The sequence below is a fragment of the Typopeltis vanoorti genome, chromosome 14 (assembly GCF_054136105.1).
Source record: "Typopeltis vanoorti isolate ZY-2024b chromosome 14, IOZ_Tvanoo_1.0, whole genome shotgun sequence".
Lineage (NCBI taxonomy): Eukaryota > Metazoa > Arthropoda > Arachnida > Uropygi > Thelyphonidae > Typopeltis > Typopeltis vanoorti.
In genome coordinates, this window is record NC_143562.1 from 68,546,432 (window position 1) to 68,569,933 (window position 23,502).

At 36.0% G+C, this 23,502-nt stretch overlaps 1 protein-coding gene across 1 annotated transcript in view; it reads right to left on the minus strand.

Moving 5' to 3' along the window:
- Nucleotides 1-23,502, minus strand: part of LOC150099575 (cytochrome P450 4V2-like) — a 38,696-nt gene that overhangs the window by 13,071 nt on the left and 2,123 nt on the right. Inside the window, exons 2-5 of the mRNA XM_090403465.1 lie at nt 21,096-21,208; nt 11,705-11,790; nt 11,319-11,509; nt 2,011-2,080 (exon numbers count right to left, since the gene is read on the minus strand). Of these exons, the coding sequence (XP_090259591.1) occupies nt 2,011-2,080; nt 11,319-11,509; nt 11,705-11,790; nt 21,096-21,208 (460 nt within the window). The remainder of the gene's footprint in view (nt 1-2,010; nt 2,081-11,318; nt 11,510-11,704; nt 11,791-21,095; nt 21,209-23,502) is intronic.

The following is a 23,502-nucleotide window of genomic DNA, read 5'->3' on the forward strand; positions in this document are numbered from 1 at the left end:
TGAATCACCCGTCAAATTTTTATTTATATGATATCTTGTTTTGACTGTGTACCAATTACGTGAATAAAATAATAATAATATCATTTAAATATTTTCAAAGAAGAACGGCTAAAAATAAAAATATCTAAAACGAAATGACTAACACATAATTTGGCTAACAAAACAATTGCTGAAGTTACCAAAGAGTAAAAATAAAGATATGAAATACGAATAGACCAATATGTACCAAATATGCAATTTCGAAAGAATCAACGTCAGTTCTTTCAGTCTCTCCAGAGAAATACAAATGCAATCAATCATTCACCAGAAAAAGAAGAAACACTCACATTTTGGAAGGTCAAACTGGAATAATCCTATTGAACGTAATAATTTGTAGATCGTATGGAGTGTAGTGGCACTACACCCCATACGATCTGCAAAAAACATCCACGGCATTTACGACGCTACATTACAGACTATTCTTAGTTTCTTGGGTAGAATCTGAACTATTCTGTATCACCAGTCAAAGTGTTGTTTAAATGACTTCGTATAAATTATGTGTATAAAGTAATAATAATATCATATTATTTCTTTTATTTAAATATAATATTATAATATCAACAGATCAAGTGCCCTGTTATATAAATATATAAATATTATATATATATATATATATATATATATATATGTAAATTTGATGTTTAAGGATACTTGTGACATAAATACTGAATAATATAAGCACGTAAACAAGAAAGATATTTAATTAACCAAATATTTCGGTCTGGAAATATCAGACCATCTTCAGTGGCACTACATGAACAGGTTTTTTTTTTAAATACAAAGTGGAACACTAACAATACTCTTACAACTACAGTTTACAGGAAACCAACGTTCACAGGCCGTTATATTCTTAAAGAATCAGCCCATCATCCTTGTCAAAAAACAGGAATCATAAAATCTCTAATCAGAAGAGCCAAAACTAATTGTTCTACTTCTAATTTTCTAAAAGAACTTTCTACTATCCAGCAACACATGAAACTCAATGGCGTTTCCGAAAAGAGTACTCAACATCGTCTCGATTCTTATAATCCACCACAAAACAACAAAGATTCAATATGTCGAGTTCCAATTCCATACATCTTCGGGATTTCAGAACCTATCGCAAGAATTCTGAGGAAATATGAGTTAACAGCTACGCATTCACCTATTAACAAATTATCTTCCCATTTTCCTTCTCCTAAAGACAAACGCTCAACAAATTCCCTGTAACTGTGATCTTTCCTATTTTGGACAAACTGGACGTTCTCTTGAAAAAAGAATCCAAGAACATCAATCCTCCATTCATCACAACAAACCTGAAAAATCTGGATTGGCTCAACGCGGGATTGAAACTAACCACAACATCCTTTGGTCAGAAACTCGCCTCTTACACAGATCCAGTTATAAATTTTAGCGTTTATTCAAAGAAAACGAAGAGGACTTTCTCCATCATCCTAACCTGAATCGGAATGACTGTATATCTGTATCAAAAATATGGGAAAGTCTAATCAGGATAACTCATTAATTCATATTAATTTTTTGTTATTTAATATTATTAATTAATATCTTTATTTCAATCATGTCTCTGCTTAAAAATATTCCCTTTAATACTTAGTGATATAACATCACGCGCGCATGTTCTATTTTTAAATGATCTATTGTTAGTATTCCATCTTGTATTTTTTATAAACTGTTCTTGTAGTGCCACTGAAGATAGTCTGCTATTTCCAGATCGAAATATTGGGTAATTAAATATCTTTCTTGTGTTTACGTGCTTATATTATTCAAACATGTAAATTCTTTTAGTGGTTTCTAAATTTGAACATTGTTTTCTTACTAACTTTATGTTTTGATTGTCAGTTATCACACAGTCATATATTTGGTCTATTTGCAATGTATATTATTGCAGTACTATACAATCGTTACATAATTTGAATAAATTTTTGTTAAGAAGTGTAGCAATGAACATTTGTATAACTTACACAAACTTACCTTTTACAGCTAATTATGTACTTTGATGAAGGACTGTTCTGTGCACCAAGCTGGATTCCCATTGCTGATTCTGAAGAAAAATAACAAGCTTATTCCGCATGGATAATTGTTATATATATATATATATATATATATATATGCTCCTTATTTTACAATGCACTCTATATTTTGAGCAATTTCTATGAAATTTTCAGCCCCTCTAATCTGAAGTGAAACTTAACTATTTTGCGAGTAATAGTAGTAGCAGTATTGTAATAATAATAATAATAATAATAATAATAATAATAATAATAATAAATTTCATTAACTGTTTATGGATAATTAATAAGCCTTTAAGTTTAATTAATAAGAAAAATATCTTCAATACTAGAGCTCATAGAAGATGTATTGCTATTGCAATCATTGAGCAGCAACTGTTGCACCAATGTACACTTAAACAACGGAAAGAATTGAAAAGAAAGAATGTTGGTGAATTCATAGAAGAACTGGAATTTAGTGAGATTTCGAACTACTACATAAGCAGCTTAACAAGCACTAGAAGTAATAATTCAGGTAGATGAGAAACAAAATCTCTTAACGATTAGACAGAATTCAGAAATAAGATTGTAAAGAAAATGCAAAGCAAAAAAAAAAAAAAAAGAAATACAGAAACTTTCAGCATTGAGACAATTTGAAGAGAGAGTATTTCTGGAAGTAGAAGACACTCTACTTACTTGCCTTGTTTTCTGAGTGATTAACTTCCAACATCTAACCACGATTTGCAGGTTCGAATCCCACTCACAAATATGAACATTTGTGATTGTCTTTCTGTGATATCATCTTTTGATAAATTTCTTTACAGAATAAAACCACGGTCCTGTTTACTAGAGGTCTAAATGGGCATGAAAATGTTCCGTGTTTGGTCAGTAGAGCTGAGGTTTTGGACTAAGGAAAAAAAAAACGATTAAAAATATAAAAATAAATAAATAAGCTTTAAAAAATAGCAACAAAACAACATTGAGCAATAATGCTTAGCAAGATTCTTCCAAATACAGCTGAAGAAACAAAACAGTGCTCCAATTGTTGTTACCAACGTTTTTAGTTATTCAATAAAAAAAATGAATGGCATTCATTTTACCTACTATCTTCCACGAGCCTTGCACTACTTGTGTTGTGAGTTTGTTGATCACACGTTTTCTTTTCTTTTCTTTTTCATTTTTCCGCTCTTACTTAATAATAATACTAATCCATTTAATTGCTACCTGATGTATCCTGCTAGGCTGGGGTATACTGTCTGATGTTTCTTCTTTCACACTCTCCTTGACTATGACCCGATCACTGCTGATAACCTTCCCTTGGAGATTCTTATCCCATGTCACTGCTTCAAGCCGCCTCCTAAACTTATCATAATCACCTGCCATATAATTCCACATAATAGCTCTTCTTAACTGAAATGTTAAGAAGAGGTAAACTTACAAGTCAAGAAAGCATGATTATTCTTCCCGAATCGGAGATTATGTAGCCTTTTTGTAGATTTTTTGGTCATGGACAGATCTTCCGATGACATGACGAAATCCAGCAATCATACTCTGAGTGTCCTTTATTATCATATATTTAAATATTATTTAATTTAAAAAAATAAATTCAATTTCCTTTCTGTGATGTCATTTTCTCCTTCATAATAATAATTATAATAAGTCATAATAATACTCGACCTCCACTCATTATTCTAATTTGCTGATGCATGTCTTCAGCATTCTTCCTGGCATCCCTTCGCACACACAGCAACAAACAACTATATATTATATCATATTGGCCTTTATCTCGCTCCATATTGTTTCCGATGAGCTGCCATCTAAATGCCTATCTCATACTTTTTTTTTGGCTGCAATTTATCTGCTATTAGATTAACCTCCTGTCGTCCTGTCTTCTCTTTTGTCCCTGAAAATGCCAAATTGTATGCTGTTACTATACATCATTTGTAACCAGTTTTAAATTCCCTGTATAAGCTTTTACATTTGAAGGTATTTTATTATTTAGTAGTTTATATTTTCGTGTCGGTTATTATTTCCGTTTTCTTTGTCTGTTAACTGCGCCTTTGCATTATTTCTTTCGTATCTTTAACTATTTTTTTTAACTTTTTCCCTTCCTATTATATACTTACGTGTGTATATATACCTACATTATATACGTAGCTTGCGCTCCATACATTTACTATACTGTATGTTTAATACACCTTAATGTATTCTAATCTGATTAACTTAGTCCCCCGCTTGTAATCCTTTGTACTTCGTACAAGCGTTTGCGCTGTTAGTGAAAAGGTTGGGAAATAGGCAATTCATGGTTTACAGTTTACTATCTCCTACACTATGTAATTCAAGGAAAATTTATATTATTCATCGACTGCGCCATCCTGAATTAATTATATAGAATGAGAAGATTAGTTATAATACTTATATGATAGATCCCTTTCAAAAATAAACCTTAATTACTCTACTTAAGCACACAGGTTCGATTGTTTTTGTAAGAGAGTGCATTGGTCAAAGATCAGGTGACCATTTTTTACAAACAAAACATGTTTATTTAACCTTAAGCAAATTTAAGATATATTACTCAATTGAACATTTTCTGTATAATGTTTATCTTGAGCTCAAATCGTAACCTTTACTATTAGACCTACTACTTACAATACTTAAATAACTTGTTTACAAATCTAGGCGATTTCTGGCTGTTACAAACGAATTCGTTAGCTAAACATTCTTTCTTAATATATACTAGCTAACATTCAGCCTCCATAATCTCTTTTAGCGACTTTAACTAAATTAACAGATCTACCTTCATTGGACACACATGCAATTCTTATGCATTATTACCTTAGCATTAATACAATAGAATCTACTCACAAATTAGCAGTATCACATACAGTCCTACCAGTTTTGAAGATTTATGGTGGTTCTGCTGACTGCTTCCTTCCGACCTATATACTGGCCTTCACTGAACAGCTCTTGGCGGTCGTCCTTCCGTAGTTCTTTCCCTGGAATCGTAGCATTGCTCTCCGTCGGTACTGAATCTACTGTTGGCGCCATGTATCTGGTCGCACCGGCACGTTCTGTTACTTGAAACACATCTCCGAAGAATAAACTGCCTCTCTTGGGTTTCCCCTGCCTAGGGTTCATGCTCCAACGAAATCCTGGGAGCCTGAGCTGGCCAACAAACTGCAGCAAGAGAAAAAACTAAGCGCCTTTCTTGGGTTCTCAAGACCTCTTTTATACGATCCGAAGTTCTTTGTTTTAGGATCGGAAATCTCCAAATCCTCTGTAAACATACCGATGTCAAGTGTCTTGATCTTCAGTTTTGGTGGCGAAATCTCCACATCTGAGTGACAGATGTAGAGATTTCGCCACCTTTGTTGACTTTCAGTTCACCAACATAATGCTGTCTAGTCCTATTAACTTGAGGCATAAATACTTTAACATTTGGTTAATTTTACAATTTTGCATGAGAATTTAATATTAAATCAACATTATGTTGATTTAATAACAATATTTTATTGTTATTATTTAAAAAAAACTTTATGTACGAGAAAGTATTTGTTATGCATAATTGTGTACATATAATGTATGTAATTTATCTGAGAAATAATAAAATGTTAAAAAAATGTTAAAAAATATTATTATTATTATTATTACTACTACTGCTTTATTCACACAACAATATATAGCCAAAACAACATATCATTCAAACAGCAATTTGCCTGGTGATACAGAGCAATTCATATTCTACCAATAATCTAACAATAGTCTGTAGGGTAACGTCGTAAAATATGGACTTTCCAAATAATGCTGGGTTTTGTAAATCATATGTGTTCAATTCGCTGATGTTTAATTCTTGTAAAAAGTTGGATAATTTTTTTTTAAAATTGCGCCGAGTGCATTGATAACTATTGGGATCACTGTGGTGTGTTTAAACCACAGCCGACCGGCTTCGATTGCCAGATCTTGATATTTAGTGATTTTTTCCATTTCTATGTTGTCGATGTTGTGCATACTGTAACGTTAATAATTCAAACATCTCCATGAACTATAATTGTGATGTCAGGTCAATTGATTTCCAGATGCCGATCAGTTTGTATTCTGAAGTCCCATACAATTTTTGCTCTTTCGTTTTCCATTACCGTCTTTATTTTATGCTGCCAGTTATAAGAAGTAGGAAAGCCATATTTTTTGCATACATGCCAATTAATTATTTTAGTCACTTGATTGGCAATGTTTAGAACCAGTTTAGGCTATCATGCTGCAGCCACTGATTAGATGTTCTACAGTCTTCTTTTTCGCAGAATTTGCATTTGCTGTTATTATTGATGTAGAGAATTTTTCTAAGGCTTGTTTTTGAGAGACTGTCCGAATAAATCCTTCTGTTTGTTTTTAATATATTCATATTGTTTTAGCCATTGCCACGTCTTCTTCACGTCGAATTTTTCTTCAGTATCTTGAAGAAATGCAAGGATTTATTTTTCCAGCGCACGAGTTATTTTTCTGTTTCTTTTCGTAATTGGGTTTTGTTTCCTGTTGCGTTTAGTAGGCTCTTTTCTGAAATGACTTGAAGCATTTGCTCAGTGCTATTCTCAATATAATTTTTTAAACCAACTTCTTCTTCCACAGCACAAACCATTCACCTATTTCCTTTGGAAGATACAACCAGTAAACATCACTTCGTGAATGTAATGTCTGCTGCATAGCCATTTTTGTTTTTTTTTTTTTAGTATTACGGTCTATTTTGTCCAGGTTTTCTTTTGCCCAGTCTATTATGCCAGCTGCGTATTGGATCACTAGTATGACCCAAGAGTTCCTCTCTCTAATTGTGTTTAATCCATAGTTTTCAGAATATTTCTAACTCTTCTGGTATGTTTTTCTGCAGCCTTGTTTAACTTCAAGTGGAGAATATCACTGGCTACTAATATTCATAGGTATTTACAGTGCTCGTTAGTTGAAATCCCTTTTAAATATTGCATTTCTCTTGATCAGAATTTAAATTGTTAGTGTTATTGATTTTTATCGTTTAATACATAAAATCATGCATTTATCTAAACTAAATTCCATTTTGATGTCTTGACTAAAACTACGAACTGTGTTCCGTAAAGAGTCTATTTGCGGTGCGATTTTCCATATATCTTCAAGTCATCCATATTTAATTAAGAATTTCATATCAAAGTTTTGTTTTCTTCAAATTCATAGGAAAAGGTAAAATGAATGTGATGACAATAATAATAATATATATATATATTGGTCGTCAATCAGAGATAGAAAGATATGGCTCAACAAGTGGCGCCATCTAGTGGTCCCTAATCCTAACGTTATTATTTTAGTTGGCTGAAATAGTGTGAGTTCTATGGTCGCTTTTGTTGAGTTTCTGAGAGAAAAAACCTGCTTACTCTTGCTAGACATAGACTAATTCGTAACCAGTCAAAAAAGGCTTAGATGAAGTTCCTTTAGTCCACGACTATATTATGTTATATTATTTATATTATACTGACCACAGCTGTGGTCGTGGTCAGTATAACAGTAAGCGTACATGTTATGCTCCTTAGTTAAGTTATTTTAGTGTAATCTGCCATCTAACGCGTAACAGTCGTAATCGCTGGAATCAGTAAGTGCAAATCTTTCCCTTTAACGATATATCCGATTTATTAGTAGTTAGCATTAAGATAAACACCTTTATTTATCGGATATCAGAAGTGTAGGCTGTGGAAATAACTCTGCCATGTTTCACCAACGATAACGTGACAAAGAACGACGACATCAAGAACCCTCTTGTTGATGACCCAACGAATGTCTATCCCAAAGGTCGTGGAGACAGTCAACGTCACGCACGCGAACACTATGCAACAAATGCCTTAAGCTACTGCGTGAAGAAGGGGATGGTTCGTATTTCCCTGGTTGTCAACAGAGGCTATCAACCTAGAAGGGAAAAGGATTAATTTAACGCACGGAATGGTGCTGCCCAAAGGCGATTAAAATTAAGATGCAAAATTCAATCACCAGGAAAAAACAGCGAAATATGGAAAGATAAGTCAATTGCTGACCTCACTGTTATTGATATTGATAATTTAGATTATTTTAAAAACACGGTGAAAGAAATAAGTAATTCCAATATGGAGCTAAATTAAACATTTAAGGATTACGAACACAATTTACAATAAAATAAAGACAAAAAATATTTCGATCTGTGCACGCTATTAAATCTGATCTGTCAGCAGTAATGGAAGAACAGCAAATTCTTAAGCGCGAGAACGAAGAGTTGAGGAAAGAAGTGAAAACTCTCAAATCATGTATATCCCATACCTTTTCAATGGGGTTCAGATCCTGGCTTTTGGTGACCAGGGAAGATGAAAGTCGCTGTCATGCTCTTTAAATTACTGTTGAATAATTCTTATGCGATGGACAGTAGCATTGTTGCCTACGTTTGGTACAGGACAAGGTTCCCCATGACTCTTTGGACCACCTGACTTTTGACCAGTCTTCCCATGTTCAATGACGTGTTCCTGACACCACTTTAGAAGAACTTTCTGGTTCTTCTCCGAAATCAGTGGTTTCCTTATAGGCATGCAACTGCCAATGCCGATTCTCTTGAATTATCTGTGCATAGTTCAGTGAGAATATGAATCGGGAAGAGCCTTCATTAAATGCTTCGTTGAATTGCTGCACACAAGCCTTCTCAGACAACAACGATCTCATTCTTGACAGACTATCTTAGGACACCGGTTACGCCTCTTAAACAAGGCACGTTGCTTATTTTTCCACTGATTAAACCCCTGGGATACCTCATCTTTTGAGAACCAATCATCTCTGCTGATTTCAAAGTCGTGGCTCCAGTCAGACTGGCACTCATAATAAATCCTTTATCCAAATCGGAAAGATGCTTTGTTTTTCTCATTGTGATTAACGCTATTGACATTTACTGACAATCAGCATGGTTAAAGAGTTTTTGGAATACGTGGTGACGCACCTGACGAAGTATTTTTGCATATATTCTGCATAAGTGAAGTTGAGATTCATCTTAAAGGTTTCGAATTCAATGGCCGGCTTGTGTATATAATTCTGTAAATAGGAATTTGAAGCAGTCGTATAAAGTTATTGGATCATTTAAGTTAAGTAGTCTTCTCTAGTCTGTGGTTTTTATATAAGGTTATCATCAATAATGTTTGCTATGATAGTAGATTACGGTTTATCTGGTGGGGATTTGCAGCATGTGGGAATCCAATCGTGGTGTTGAAGAACGAAGTTGCGATAAAGTAATGATGAGCGATATTGGTGATAAGTATGTGTTACAGGCGCCAGTATGTTGATGTAATTAATGCGAATCTTTAAGCATTTCTTATCTTGTTGGGGAGTTTATGGTCGGGTTTATGCCTGCCTAAATATGTCAACATATATGTTAGTGGTTGAAGAGCCACGGTCGAGGATATTTATGTTAATGTCACTTTTTAGTATAAGCCGATCTGTTGTGCGACTGTTGATATCATTTAGCCATATTAATAATTCTTGAAGGAAAGTGAGTGGGCTTGCATCTGAGAAAGTATATGAGTCTGTATATTTGTGTTAAGGCTGTTTCCTGTCTCTTTATTTGTGATTTCAAACAGCTACTTTTCGGCACGTTCGAAAGAGGTTAAGGAGTCGATCACACGGCCAATTTCCTTGCTGGGTACAATTTTTTTTGAATATGGGCTCAAGTGTTCTGTCATCAAAATTGGAGTTCAGGGTTGCCTTCATTGAGGACTGGTGCTGCTCGCTTTGCCTTATTGCTTGCAGATAGGATACGATTTCTCACGCTTTTATTGTTGAAACACGTGATCACTGGCTGGATGAACTTTCTTCATTTCGTTGTGGACCTTGATTTACGGAAGTATTGCTTGAGGTTGTGCAAGGTACGCCAGTTGTACAATCGAGTGTATTCGACAGTCTAGATCTTCAGTCCAATCTTTGGATACTCTGTAAATTTGCAGTTCATTTCTTTTCATTCTTTTTTTTGCAGTAGACGTTCCATTTCGAATTTGAGAATTTTTACTTCTTTTAGAAGTTATTTATTCTCGATTTTAAGATTTTCTGCTTTTCCGTTATTTACAAAACATTAAAATTTCACACTGCACTATTCCAAGCAATTCTTCTATCCTGGCATTGTTGTATTGTAAGTAATAGTGGTACTTCTAAAATTTTCGAATTATCAGTAATTGTGAGATTAGGAAAGAGCTTACCATGCAACATTTCACTTCTTTGACCCACCAATTTTTTCTTCTCACGACATTATGGACATCGCCACTCAATGCGTTTAATTAATTATTTTGTCGGCGATTTCAAATATTCCAGAGCACTAGTGGTGTAGACTTTGTCGGCAACCTGTTTGTTATTGCCCACCCTCTTCTTCACACATATTGATTCACTGCACTTGTTGCAGGACACGGTATATGCCTAAGTAAACTCGATTGTATCGGTATTCTTCGGATTAGACTTCATTTTAATGTTCAGTGCGGAGTTCACGTTGAAGTTGTTGCAATATGATGGTTACCTAGGTAGTCTACCCTTCTGATATGCCACACGGAAACAGCTATTTCTCTCAATGCTGAATACTAGCAAATCAAATATAAAGAGAAAGATTTGCACTTCTGTGTTCAACGGTTATAGTTATGATACTTGAAATTACATATTTCATTACAAAGCGCTTGATCTTCCGAGGAGAACAACACTTTTCGACTTATTGTTAGACTAACAACAGAGTTGCCAGATAATAATAATAATAATAATAATAATGTGTAGCTCAGTAGAAGTGGCGTTTTCCCTCTACGGCGCTTGGCGGCAAGAAGAAAGGATTTGGTGGTTGAAATCTAGTCGCCGACTAGAGGAAATTTTTCTAAGCCTTTTTTCGACCGGTTCCTGAGTTAGTCGATCTCTGGCACGGGCTAGCGGGTTTTTTCTCCCGGAAACTCGGGTTTTTCGTCCCGTAAACTCAAGAAAATTGACCGTCGAACTCACACTATTTTCAGACATTAAAAATATTGTGTTAGGGTTAGGGACCACGAGATGGCGGCACTAGCTTGCCGCCTTCTTCACTGCGTACCGATGAATCATTGATAGCCTTGGCCCAGCTATCTCTCTGATTGGCTACCAGTGGAGATTGACCTGCCCACTCGGTCTCCAATAAGTTAGATAGGGTAAACGGCCCCGCCTATTCTCTATACGGGAACAAATAGGCGTTAGCTGATTTTTTTTTTTTATATTTATGGAAAAACATTTAAATTTTCGATTTGAATTATTTATGAAGTTTATATTGCTTACCGCAAAATATATCGAGCGTACATAAATCAGTGACCTTTACGATGTTGACCCATTCTGAATTTGAGACATCTTCTAATTTCTTTATCAGTATACCTGTTTGTGCATTGACAATAGGCAAAGAATCCTTGATCATCTGATAGCCAAAAATAGGATTCAATAATTTCCTTCGCATTTTCCACTTATTTTCCTCACTGAAATACAGAGAAAAACTGAGTTATTCCGGGTGAATTTTGAGGTATTTCTTAAATATACTGCATCGTTAAGACAAACGTATAAACTTTATATTATTCGAATTAAAACAGCAGTAAATATTTCAAATTATTATTGCGATTATTACGAATATGTATATATATATATATTGAAATCAAGGAAATATAAATTCATACCTTGTGAGTAAACCATCACCAAACAGAGGTTTAAAAAAGCTATATAACCAGGATTTGCGGGTTCGTGTTTTCGGACTCAAGATTACCTGCAAATAAATAAATAAGAAATAACAGTTACAGGAAAAGACAACACGTTTTATATTTATGGAAAAATTGTATTTAATTTAGCGCTTATTTATTTTCTCATAAAATTAAATGAGTATGAGAAGACATATTCTAGTGTATCTCTTCCTTTCCCAAAATACGCGTTTTTTATTTCTATAACTAATGAAACTCGTGTTTTAGTTTAACGTATGTCTTATCGTGGGGAATCAGAACAACATCATGATTATTTACAAAATTTGCAATTGTTTGCAAAGGATAATACGCAATAACTATGGATCTTATGTATTTCAGTAATTACAGTTTTCTGCTTAAGTTAGAGTTGAAAAGTACTTTCTCTTACTTAAGACGGAGAAAGAAATGCGCAGGTTTTGATGCCACCGTTCTTTTTTCTTTTATAATTCTTCTTTTTCTGTGCCATTCCCATTTTGAGGTGATTTCTCTGGTTAATTTTGTTGAAGAATCTCAGCCATTGCGGTATTTATGTCACAAATGTTGGTGACAATCCTTTCTTCTATGACTATTTTGTCATATCCTATCTAGGATACGAAGAAGCCCTTTATCTTCACAATCAGAGATGAGTAAAGTAGTCTTTCTTGACATTTGTAGTTCGTTACAGAGGGAGGTCAACATGACATAATCGGACTGTGAGTATTGTCTTCAACCTGAATGAATATCCAAGCATAATTAAAGATCCTTAATAGGCTTAAGGAATCGAAATAAGAAAAGATAATCTAGTTCGTATGCTAACTGAGGATAGATAGAAGGAATCAAAGCGTGTATGAACAATCAGGTAACGATGATCTTTCGACTGGCTGAATCTGCTGGAGCCCTAACTAGGCCACGGGTTCCACAAAGTGTCGAACTCCATCGCTTCATAGATGTGGTTGATAATATTATTGACACCATACTTTGGCTAGATGCATGGCAATGGTATGCTTTACCTGCATTGGGAGTTGAATGTCTTAATGGGGGATAATGACTGCACGACTCTGATTCAGAATCCCATTTAGCCACTGCAACGATACCATGCATCGCGCGTTGAAAGGTAACACTAGCCCGAGTTGTATTCGTACGGTGCGATCATTCTGCTGATAAGGCCACTAGAACGGAAACAACAAGGCAGCTGTTGAGACTATGTCGCGGCTACTTCCTACGTCGTACCATTCAGGTGGTATCCGAGGGTAGAAAATCGTCCTCAGATGAACTGAGTACTGTTCTGGGTGTAGTGCGTAGAAGAGAAGCCACCGCATTGCGATCTGTTGAGACTCAGCGTCTGGATCGCTTTCTTGTAAGACCGTAGGATCGTATTCCATCTACAACACGAAGAAGCACTTTACGATCTTCGTAATCTAAAATGAGTAAAACAGTCTTACATGATTTGGCAGAGTTTTTTTGTAAAAGAGACTCAAATGTTCCATCCCACTAAACAAGCTAAACATTCAGCAGACTTATCAGAAAATTGTATTGTTTTCATAGGATTAGGTGTTGCGTCCGTAAATACAATGGTACAGGCGATGATTACTGTCACTTTCCCGAGAAATACTATTATTTTTATTATTCTTTTCCATGAAACGTGATGATATTTCGTGCAAGGGGCTGTTGGCTCGAATCTCACTGTTGTTTGGAACATGTTTGAATAGTCATTAGGTGATGGTGGACAAGAATTGCTCAATCTTTAGCTTTCAGATTAGACCTACTGTGAACTATTTCGGAGGTGATTGAAATAAAAATAAATTAATACATCATGTTTCCTAAACATGAACTTGAGGAACCTGAGTAACGTCTTTTATTACAAATGTACAGTTGGAACTCTTTTACACTAATCTATACACTTAGTCTTCGACGAATACAGAAGACAAATCTTGTATGTCGCTATTTGGTGTTTGTAAACAGTCTTGTCTCACTACGCGTTATTCCTGCTTCCTATGCAGGATCCTCGTGTTACTTAGATGCGACTTCTTGTTAGTACCACTCCAAACCAACCTGTCGCCTAGTCTGCCGCTGAACGGGAGGATATAGTTTTGGCTGTAGAAGCGTATATTCACTGGACTGATTTGTCTACTTGCGGAATGGAAAACACCAGATAAACTGGCGTAAAAAACCCTAATGCCTGAGCCCAAGACTGGCTAACTTGGCTATCCCTGAGGAAAATCCTCAAGTTTCTCTCGTCTTCGACGGGAATCGAACCTGGGACACTCCTTCCCCAGACATACGGTTGCGAAGCGCAAAGCCACTAGGCTAACTGCGCGGACTGTGTTTGAAAAGAGTAACTGTTGTAATACTGTCTGAAATGCTGAGTGATTTCATCGATTTTCTTACGGTGGTGATAAAATCTTGAGTATTGGTCAAGATATCTATAGCGGACTATCTTCTGTAGTATCATGGTAGTAGAAGCATTAGCTACGGGCGTGTCAGGACAAAATTACACAGGAAAATATTACACGGGATAAAATTACACTGCAAAAATTACACGAGGACGAAATTACACATGGAAGAAATTACACAAAGAAAATATTATACATAGATAAAAATACACTAATAAAAAATTAAAAGGAAAAATACACAAGTAAGAAATGACGAAATTAAGAAATTGAACAAAAAAATACACAAAGATAAAAATACACTAAGAAAAAAATTAAAAGGAAAAATAGGAAAATATTTACACAAGTAATTTAGAAATTACGAAATTAAGAAATTACACAAGGAAGAAAAAACAAAGAAAAAAATACACAAACAACAAATTACACAAACAACAAATTACACGTAGATAAAAATTCACTAAGAAAAAAAGATAAAAGTCAAAAATACGCCAGTCAGAAATTACACATAAAATAAAATTTACCAAAAATTGTACAAAATTTATAACCAGCAAGGGGTAAATCACTAGTGCAGATTGGGCAAGGGGATTAGGGAGGTGGCTGAGTTGGAAACTCAAAATGATGTAGTGATTAGCTATCCTAATTAGTACTTACCTCAGATTTACCAGGAATAATTTCCTAAGGGAAAACCAATCGACAATTGTTAATCACCATGAACTGCTCAAGAATTGTTTGGGTGAAGGTATATAAATAAATTTTTATCTTACACTCTTCAGTTCTAGTTTAGTGACTCGTAATACAACTAGTGTACAACGTGCGAGTTAATAAATTTCATGATTAATTTTTTTAAATTAATTTTTAATTTACCCATGACTGATTTTCAGTACGACGTTACTAATAAAGGTGGTCAAATTATAATTTACAAAGGATTCGAGTTTGTTCGTCACCGTGAAACTGCTATCGGAACTATTCATTGGCGTTGTGCAAAGATTAGAACTTTACATTGTCGATCGCTGCTCCATACCAGAGACAACAAGATTATCCATGAGTCTTCAGAACACTGTCATGTTAATAGGACTTTTGAATCTGAAGCTCATCAACTTGCAAATCAAATGAAAAGAAAAATGTCGAATCCAGGCGCAACGGCTCGTGCAATTATAACTAACAGTTCAGTGACTGTATCAGATGGATTAAAAATGTGCCTACCGAAGAGAGCTCCATGACGGGGCGATTAAATAGATCCAAAGCTAAAACAATCGGAAACGTTCCGTCAAATCCAGATAACAAAAGTTTTGAAATACCAGAGAAGTACTCTAAATGGATTATTCATGATTCCGGGGCAGAAGATCCAGAACGTATAATACTAATTGGTCACAAGACTCTTCTAGATCAACTGTAGTTAACGATTTTTGGCTAGCAAATAGTACATTTAAAGTGATTCTAGAAATATATTATCAGTTATACAGTGTCCATGTCCAATATGATTCAACAGGCGTCGCTTTTCCTTGTCTACTGGCTCTTTTACCAGGGAAAAAGGAAGAAATATACGTGAAGATGCTGAACATGTTACTGGAGAAAATTCTTCAAGCACGACCTCGAAAAAGTTTGACCGATTTTGAAACATCAGCAATGAATGCTTTCCGTGCCGTGTTTGAAAACATCGAAATTGGTGGCTGCTTTTTCCACTTATCACAATCTATTATACGCAAAGTAAATGATGGGGACTGAAATCTCTATATGAATCCAATCAGTCATTTGCAGTACACATTAAAATGTTACAATCACTTGAATTTTTACCAGAAGAAGACGTGTTAGAAACATTTTTAGAAGTTGTACATTTCGTTAAAACAACGTATTTCATGTATTGTACAAAATTACGACTCTAATAGACGATTGGATTTTTTTACGTTGTATAGCTTATATGACTTAGTGCTTGTTTTTAATTATTTTTTTACAATAAAAGTAATTTTTGCAATATTAAGAAAGTTTATGTGTTTAATTTGACAACAAAATACCAATAATATTTTAATCGAATTAAAGTCAACAGGTAGGTCTTATAAAGTATTACAAAATTATCGGAAATGTCATCTGAAAATAAATATAAAATTCATCATAAAAATTTAAAAACTCTAAAGTAAAAAACTTCGTTGTAAATATTCAAATTTGTGTAACTTTTTCTTAGTGTATTTTTATCTATATGTAATTTCTTCCTTGTGTAATTTTGGCAGTGTAATTTTATCCCGGGTAATTTGTCCGGTGTAATTTTAACATGTAACCACTACAGGGTTTACACAGACCTTTTCATTAATGAGTACGAATATGTTCTAATGAAGAAGTTGCTACATAAGTAGATTTCTATATCTGAAGAAAATATAGTGCGTCTCAGCAGTTTGTTTTCAGGTACAACAATGCGATATTCAGTTTCGCATGGTAATAACTTCGTTAGCGTCTAGCCTAGGATAACATGATATTTTATAAGGACTTTTCAAGTGAAGGTGAGATAAACCGGTTTCTAGTGGTTGTAATCCAACTTTATTTCCCAAAATTCCCAAACGCACCCTGGTAAGAGACCTTCACCGATAACATGCCATTCCCACACCAGTCCATCTGCTCAGTGTAGGGGTGTACTTGATTCGTCGCTCAATAACATAGCTTTCCAAACTTCCTCTTCCCACTGCACATATGCTCTTTGTATCACTGAAGATGTTGCATATTGGTTCTTGTAATGTGGGGGCTTGCATATTTCGGCTCTACCACGGAAGCCCAAGTTGTGAGTTATGCTTAGCTGTTCCACAGATGACCTCCAGCGGACCCTGGATAGGTTTGTAGCTGTTTGTGCAGAAGCTAGAATGAAGATCAGTGTGGCCAAAACTGAAACATTTGTGGATCCAGTTAATACCCTGAACTCTACATTCAACGTCGGCAGAAGAATAGCGGATTTTACATATCTTTCGTAGCACCCTACTATCGCGTGCAGTGAGTGTAGTGAGTCGTCCACTGCCAGCAGCATTTGCAGTTGACTCTCTGCACTTCCATCTCAGTATGGTATTATTGATTGTTGACCTGCGATAGTGCAGGCCAACAATCAATATAATGCGATAGCGCATTTTTCAACAATTTGCTTAACAGATAGATCTGCAACATGGCATTCTATCATTATGCGTCTTTCAAACTCTGTCAGTTCCCTTCTCGCAGCCACTGCACCCAGACACAGTTTCACTGACTAGAGATCATCATATTCCTCCATTTATACTGGATGCAACACGTGACTCGTTACATTGCACGAGGCAACTTGTCCATGAGGGTGTCTCGGTTGACTTTTTTCAGCTGTGCATTATGAAATATATGTGTGCATGAAACATATATATATATATATATATTAGTGGTCACCATCCTCCGTCACCAAGCTCCAGTGTTCTAGTGGGACTGCCAAACGTCTCCACCCAAGGTTTTGGATATAATCTATCCAGCGAGTCCTTGACCTTCCACTTGACCCCCACCCTCCGGCTTGGCAAAGAGGGCCTGCTGGGGGAGCCTTTCGTGTGGCAGTCTGACTAGGTGCCCATACCAACGTAAATGTGATCTCTCAACACAGAGAAGTAACGGTTGAGTATTGAGGGTTTCCCAAATTTCAGAGCTTCTGACTCTGTCGAATCTTGTCAGCCCCGTAACCACTACAAAGAACCTCATTCCAGCCGCTTGGATTTGTGTCCGCATTCTTTCAGACATTACCAAACTCTCATGACCATAGGTGAGGATGGGGACATAGACTGTATTGAAGACAGCCAGCTTGCCTTCTGGCTTAACTCCCACTTCAATACTACCAAACGGCCAAGCTCTCGCAATATTGCACTTGCTGAGCCAATCCGACTATCTAGCTGTACATCCCAATTTCCGTCACTTGTGAATATGGACCCAAGGTATTTAAACTTCTCCACCTCTCTCACTGGGACTCCGCTCACATGTACAGTGCACTGGGATGGTTGTCTTGAGACCATAAATGTTTCAGTTTTGGCCACACTGATCTTCATTCTGGCTTCTGCACAAACAGCTACAAACCTCTCCAGGGTCCACTGGAGGTCATCTGTGGAAGAGCTAAGCAGAACTAGACCGTCTGCAAAAAGCTGATGTCCAATGCTATATCTTCCAATTCTGACACACCTGCTGCCTTGGCTGTGCCTATCAATCCAGTCCATAAATATTATGAAAATGAGGGGTGACAGAATACACCCTCGGTGGAGGCCAACGGAGACTATGAAAGGTTCAGACTTTGTGCTTTTGTTTTTACCCTGAGACAAAACTCCAGGCATTCATACAGGGACTTGATGGCCGCTAATAGTTGGCTATCCATTCCATATTCTTGTACTACCTGCCAAAGCTTATCCCGAGGAACCCGATCATATGCCTTCACCATGTCCAGAAAACATGAATAGACATTCTTCGCATATTCCCAATATTTTTCAAAGACTTGCCTTAAAGGGAAGATTTGGCCAGTTGTGCTTCTACCAGGTCGAAAGCACATTGTTCTTCCAGGAACTTTGACTTAACTATGTTCCTGCACCTTCTTTCCAAGCATCTAACATATACTTTCCCAGGCAGGCTGAGCAGAGAGATGTCACGATAGCTGGCACCTCACTCACTCAAGTCAGCCAAAGTACACTGTCTCGATTTAAGAATTTTAGCATTTTGGGCCGAATTTCATCATCACCAAGCAGCTTTGCCTGATTTTAGCGATTTTATTGCTAATTGGACCTCTTCTGCTGTGAGACTAGTCATTGCTCCGATCTGTATCTCTTGGATGTCAACCGGGTTATGATGGCTCTCAAAGTATTCCCTCAATCTGTGGAGGATATCCTTCTCGGTTGTTAAAAGTGCACCATCAGAGTTCTTAATTACCCTTGCTGTGCACAATTTCCTCCCTGGAAGGCAGGGGATGGTCTGACAGAATACTTTGTTTGTATTTGCATATGATGAGTCTAATCTTTCTCCAAAGGATTCCCAAGCCTTCTGCTTTGCTGTCTTTACTGCCTTAGCAGCAGCTTTTCGTGCCTAAGCATATCAGAAACGCTTCTCAGGTGACCTGACCCTAAGCCATGCTTGATAGGCCTCCTTTGTTGCCCAGACAGCTTTTTGGACCTCTTGGTTCCCAAGATGTTATTTTCTCACTGCCCGTCGCCATGCCGAGCTGCCTTCTGCCACAGCATGAAAGTGCAGAGGCGGGAACAGCAGTTGTGTACAGCTCCCACTCCTCCTCAACATCTGTAGTATGCTCGGGAATCTCTTTGAACCTGAAGGAAATCTCATCTGCAAACTTCTTCCTCAAAGCCTATTTTCCAATGCCTCCGGTTTCACACATTATAGCTGCTTAGGCCTACCAGCGTTGATGATAGCATCTGGTTTCTGAAGCTGTAGAGTGCACACAACAAGGTGGTGGTCAGTTGACAGTTCTTCCCCTCTTCTCACACGAGCGTCCAACACTGAAGAAAATAGGTCTTCTGAGACTATAAAGAAATCAATCAGAGAGCTTTGGCCAAGTGTATCCCTGTACCAGGTATTCATATGGACTTCTTGGTGCTGGAAGAAGGTATTCATATGGACTTCTTGGTGCTGGAAGAAGGTATTCATATGGACTTCTTGGTGCTGGAAGAAGGTATTCATTATGGACAAGCTGTTAGTACAGCAGAAGTCCAATAATTTCAACCCATTCAGCCTCCGTTCCCTCCAACCACATCCTTCCAGGTCTAGTAATCTGTTACAACATGTGCATTGAAGTCACCCATTACTAGGACTGATTCCATTTGCCACCCTGTCAAAAGAAGCATCCACTTCCTCTAGGAAGGCAGAAAATTCTGCCCCCAGATTTGGTGCATAGGCTTGCACCACAACCAAGCCGTGGTTTTTCATCTGGCGCCTTAACAGACATACCCGTCCCCCAATGGGATCCAGTCAGCAGCACAATCTGACAGCTGGGGACTTGTGAGTATCACCACACCTACCTGAGCAGACATTGTCGGGCTCACACCAGGTCAACAGTTCCAGAGCCTCTCTTCGTGGTCGAAGAAAGTTTGACTAAATCTAGTTGGTAGCGCTTGCCTTCCTCGACCAGTTCCTTCCCCTTCCCTGTCAGAGAGAAGATGTTCAAGTTGCCTAAAGCCATAGTCTGGTGCCGTTGTGGTTGCCATTTCCATCCTTTTGTGGAACCATTTCTTTGCGCTGCTCCAAAACACCTTCCCAAATAGGAAGCCCCTTGATTGAGTTTCCTCTAGCAGAATGCTGAGGAGTGATGTATAAGGGAGACCGTAACATATTTTTCGAACTGGTCCCTCTGTCTAAAACCCGAACGCGCCCCTTTGGTAACCCGTGTGAAGGACGATGCGGTATGATCATTGTTTGATGACCTGACTATGCTACAGTGTTTGGTAATGCCCTGTTAGCACTATACTGTTAGCATAAGACGAAATGACACAGAAAAATAGGAAAGATTCACCCCTAGCTCTTGAATACTCTAATAGCATTCTGGGGAAAGAGCAAGAAGAGAAGAAAATGAAAACAAGTAATTTCGAAAATAAATAAAGAAATCAATAAGAATAAAATGAACTAACAGAGTTTATTATTGCATCTGAGGTTATTTTCAGTTATTTAGTTTATAGATGAATTATATCTAATAAAGAAAAATATTCTACATATTCTTCAATTTTTTCTGTCTCCAGTATTATTAACTTTCTTTTGTGTTCAATAATATAACTGATACTTTAAGCCATGCAGCGCTACTCATTTATGTTTGGTGAACGATTTTTAAGCTGAGCTTATCATGCTGCAGTTTACAAGTGCAGGAATTTTATTGTTTGTGTTGGTCTATTATACGATATCCACTAGGACAGAAGAAAGAAAGAAATCTAAATTTCCCTAACATATTGTTACGTAATTTATTGACGAAGCGTCATATACAAGAAAAATCAACTGCTTACCTCAACATATTCAGGTTTGGAGAAAGAAATGATTGGAATCCAGCTAAGCCAAAGCATCACAATACCATTAACTTTGAAAAGTGTAATTATACCAATTAAGGTTTGGAAAAGAACTAAGAAATAATAAAACATTTATTAAGTTAAGAAAAATACTGTTTTCATTCTAAGAAGATTAAAAAACAACATCCCATTAATGAATCATTCATACACATTTTCAGAGGTGCATATTATTTAAAAGAAATTCGAAGTTTTGCATTTATTATGTATTTTTTTTTTTTTTTAAATTTTCGTAATAAATTTTTAGCACCTAAAAAACTGTCGAGGGAAAATATTAATGTTTCATATATTTCGATACCACTGCTATTGCTGCTATTACTACTAATACTTTTTGAACATTTTTGTTACTCTCAAAATATTTACATATATGCAATAATCTTTTTAAATGATATTCCAACAAAGTACTGCAACTAAGTGCTGCAGATTATGGTTCATTTTCCAAATTAAATTATTATAAAAAATTCAATAATTTTTATTATTCAACTTATGATTATTTATGACGCGTTTACAAAATATATTGTTCTTTTTTTTTTTTTTTCAAACAAGAAAATTCATTCAAATTTTCCGGTTGAATAAGATTGCATTTTTACATATATATTACCAATTTTAACTTTAATGTATTCAAGCGATGTCATCGGTTGAGATGTGATGTCTTAGCTTGCACCCTCGAAACGTTTTAGTAAGCTTATCTGAGGATGTTCGAATGAGTTATTGTTTATTGATTTGTTTGCAGTGTTGGAGGTAGGCTGATATTTGAGAGGTCTGATCGAAGTGAAATTGCTGATATATTTTAGTGTTATTACATCTGTCTGTTGGTTCACTTTAAGTTTTTTGTTGTAGTCTTCTTTTTGATGTAATTAGGATTTTTTTTTCTTTAATGGCTTAAGTATGTCTTCTGAGCTTTTAATTTGTATCGACTTTGAAGTTTGTGACTTCCTCAAGAATATCTTGGCATCTCTGATCCACAAAAATTGGTAATTTGTTTGTGTTTTTGCTTTACTTGCTTGGTACAACAGATTCTAGTCGAATGGTGTTAAATATTCAGATAGGAAGATTCGTGTATTGTCTTGCAACGCGTTCAAATTTTTGGCAACTGTTTTTTTTCACTCTGCTGGCTTTTATGAGATTGTCTCTTGTGGACTTGCTTTTAAGACGAACTACGACTGGTGTGGGTCGTGGCAAGCCTTGTTTTTTTGGTCCTCCTGGAAATTTCATTTAGGGTCTGAATGTCATTATGCTGTAGGGGAGATGTCAGCTGTATGGTCTAATTTTAAAACTACAACTCTTTGAGGTTTTTATTAAGCTTATCTGAAGATGACATCGATTATTTTTTGTTTATTGGTTTGATTGCTGTCATGGACGTAGGCTGATGTTTGATAGGTCAGATGTTCACTACTGCCGTAGGATGAGAAATTCATTCACACACACAAGAAACGCAAGGACCCACTCACATACAATAAATTGGAATGTTATCACGAGTTACTGAACTAGAAAGCCTGAACTAATATATTGTGTTTCATTACGTTTTAAGGTGTGTAGGGTGAGTATTTTAGCATAGTTGCATAGTGACATAAGTGTTTTGCTGTTAGTATTTATGTTCTGAGATTGTGGTATATATAAAGCCGGTATTGTCTGTATGTTCCCAAAAGATAAATTTTATCATTTTATATACTGTAATAATATTAATCTATATGATAAAAAAAATCATCATCATCATGATGCATATCAAGGATTTAGGCCTAGTGTGGCCTGTTTTCCGGCCTTAGAAGTTATCGTTGATGATAATAATAATAATAATAATAATAATAATAATAATAATAATAATAATAATAATAATAATAATAATGATGTCAGACTCTATTCGATTCCATATAAATACTATATAGAGACAAGTATTCCGTTAGGTGTTGGACGCCTGAACTAAGCAAGTGATAATTTAATTACACTACAGTTTTCCAATATATTTACATATCTGCTTTAGTCATTATCGCTAAAAGTTGCCAAATGTGCTTGACCAATACTTTTCTAAGCAACTCTTAAGGCTATCAAAACCGTTTAAAAGCAAGTAGTGAAATCTTCCACTGTAAAACATACACGCGTGGTATGTGAAATAAATACTAGTTGAAATTTGTGTACTTTGTACTGCAGCGTCTATTGTTGAAGAAATAAACTTGGCGAGAACCATCTTTTGTTTTTGTGTTTGCTGCATAATGAACTAGCATTAATAGTCAATGATTTATCATTACCCAACATAGAAAAAACATCGGCCGCGTGAAGGCATTTTACCTCGATGTACTGTCATTGCATATTTAGCCAGTATTATTAATTGATGCTATTGAATAATCTTGAT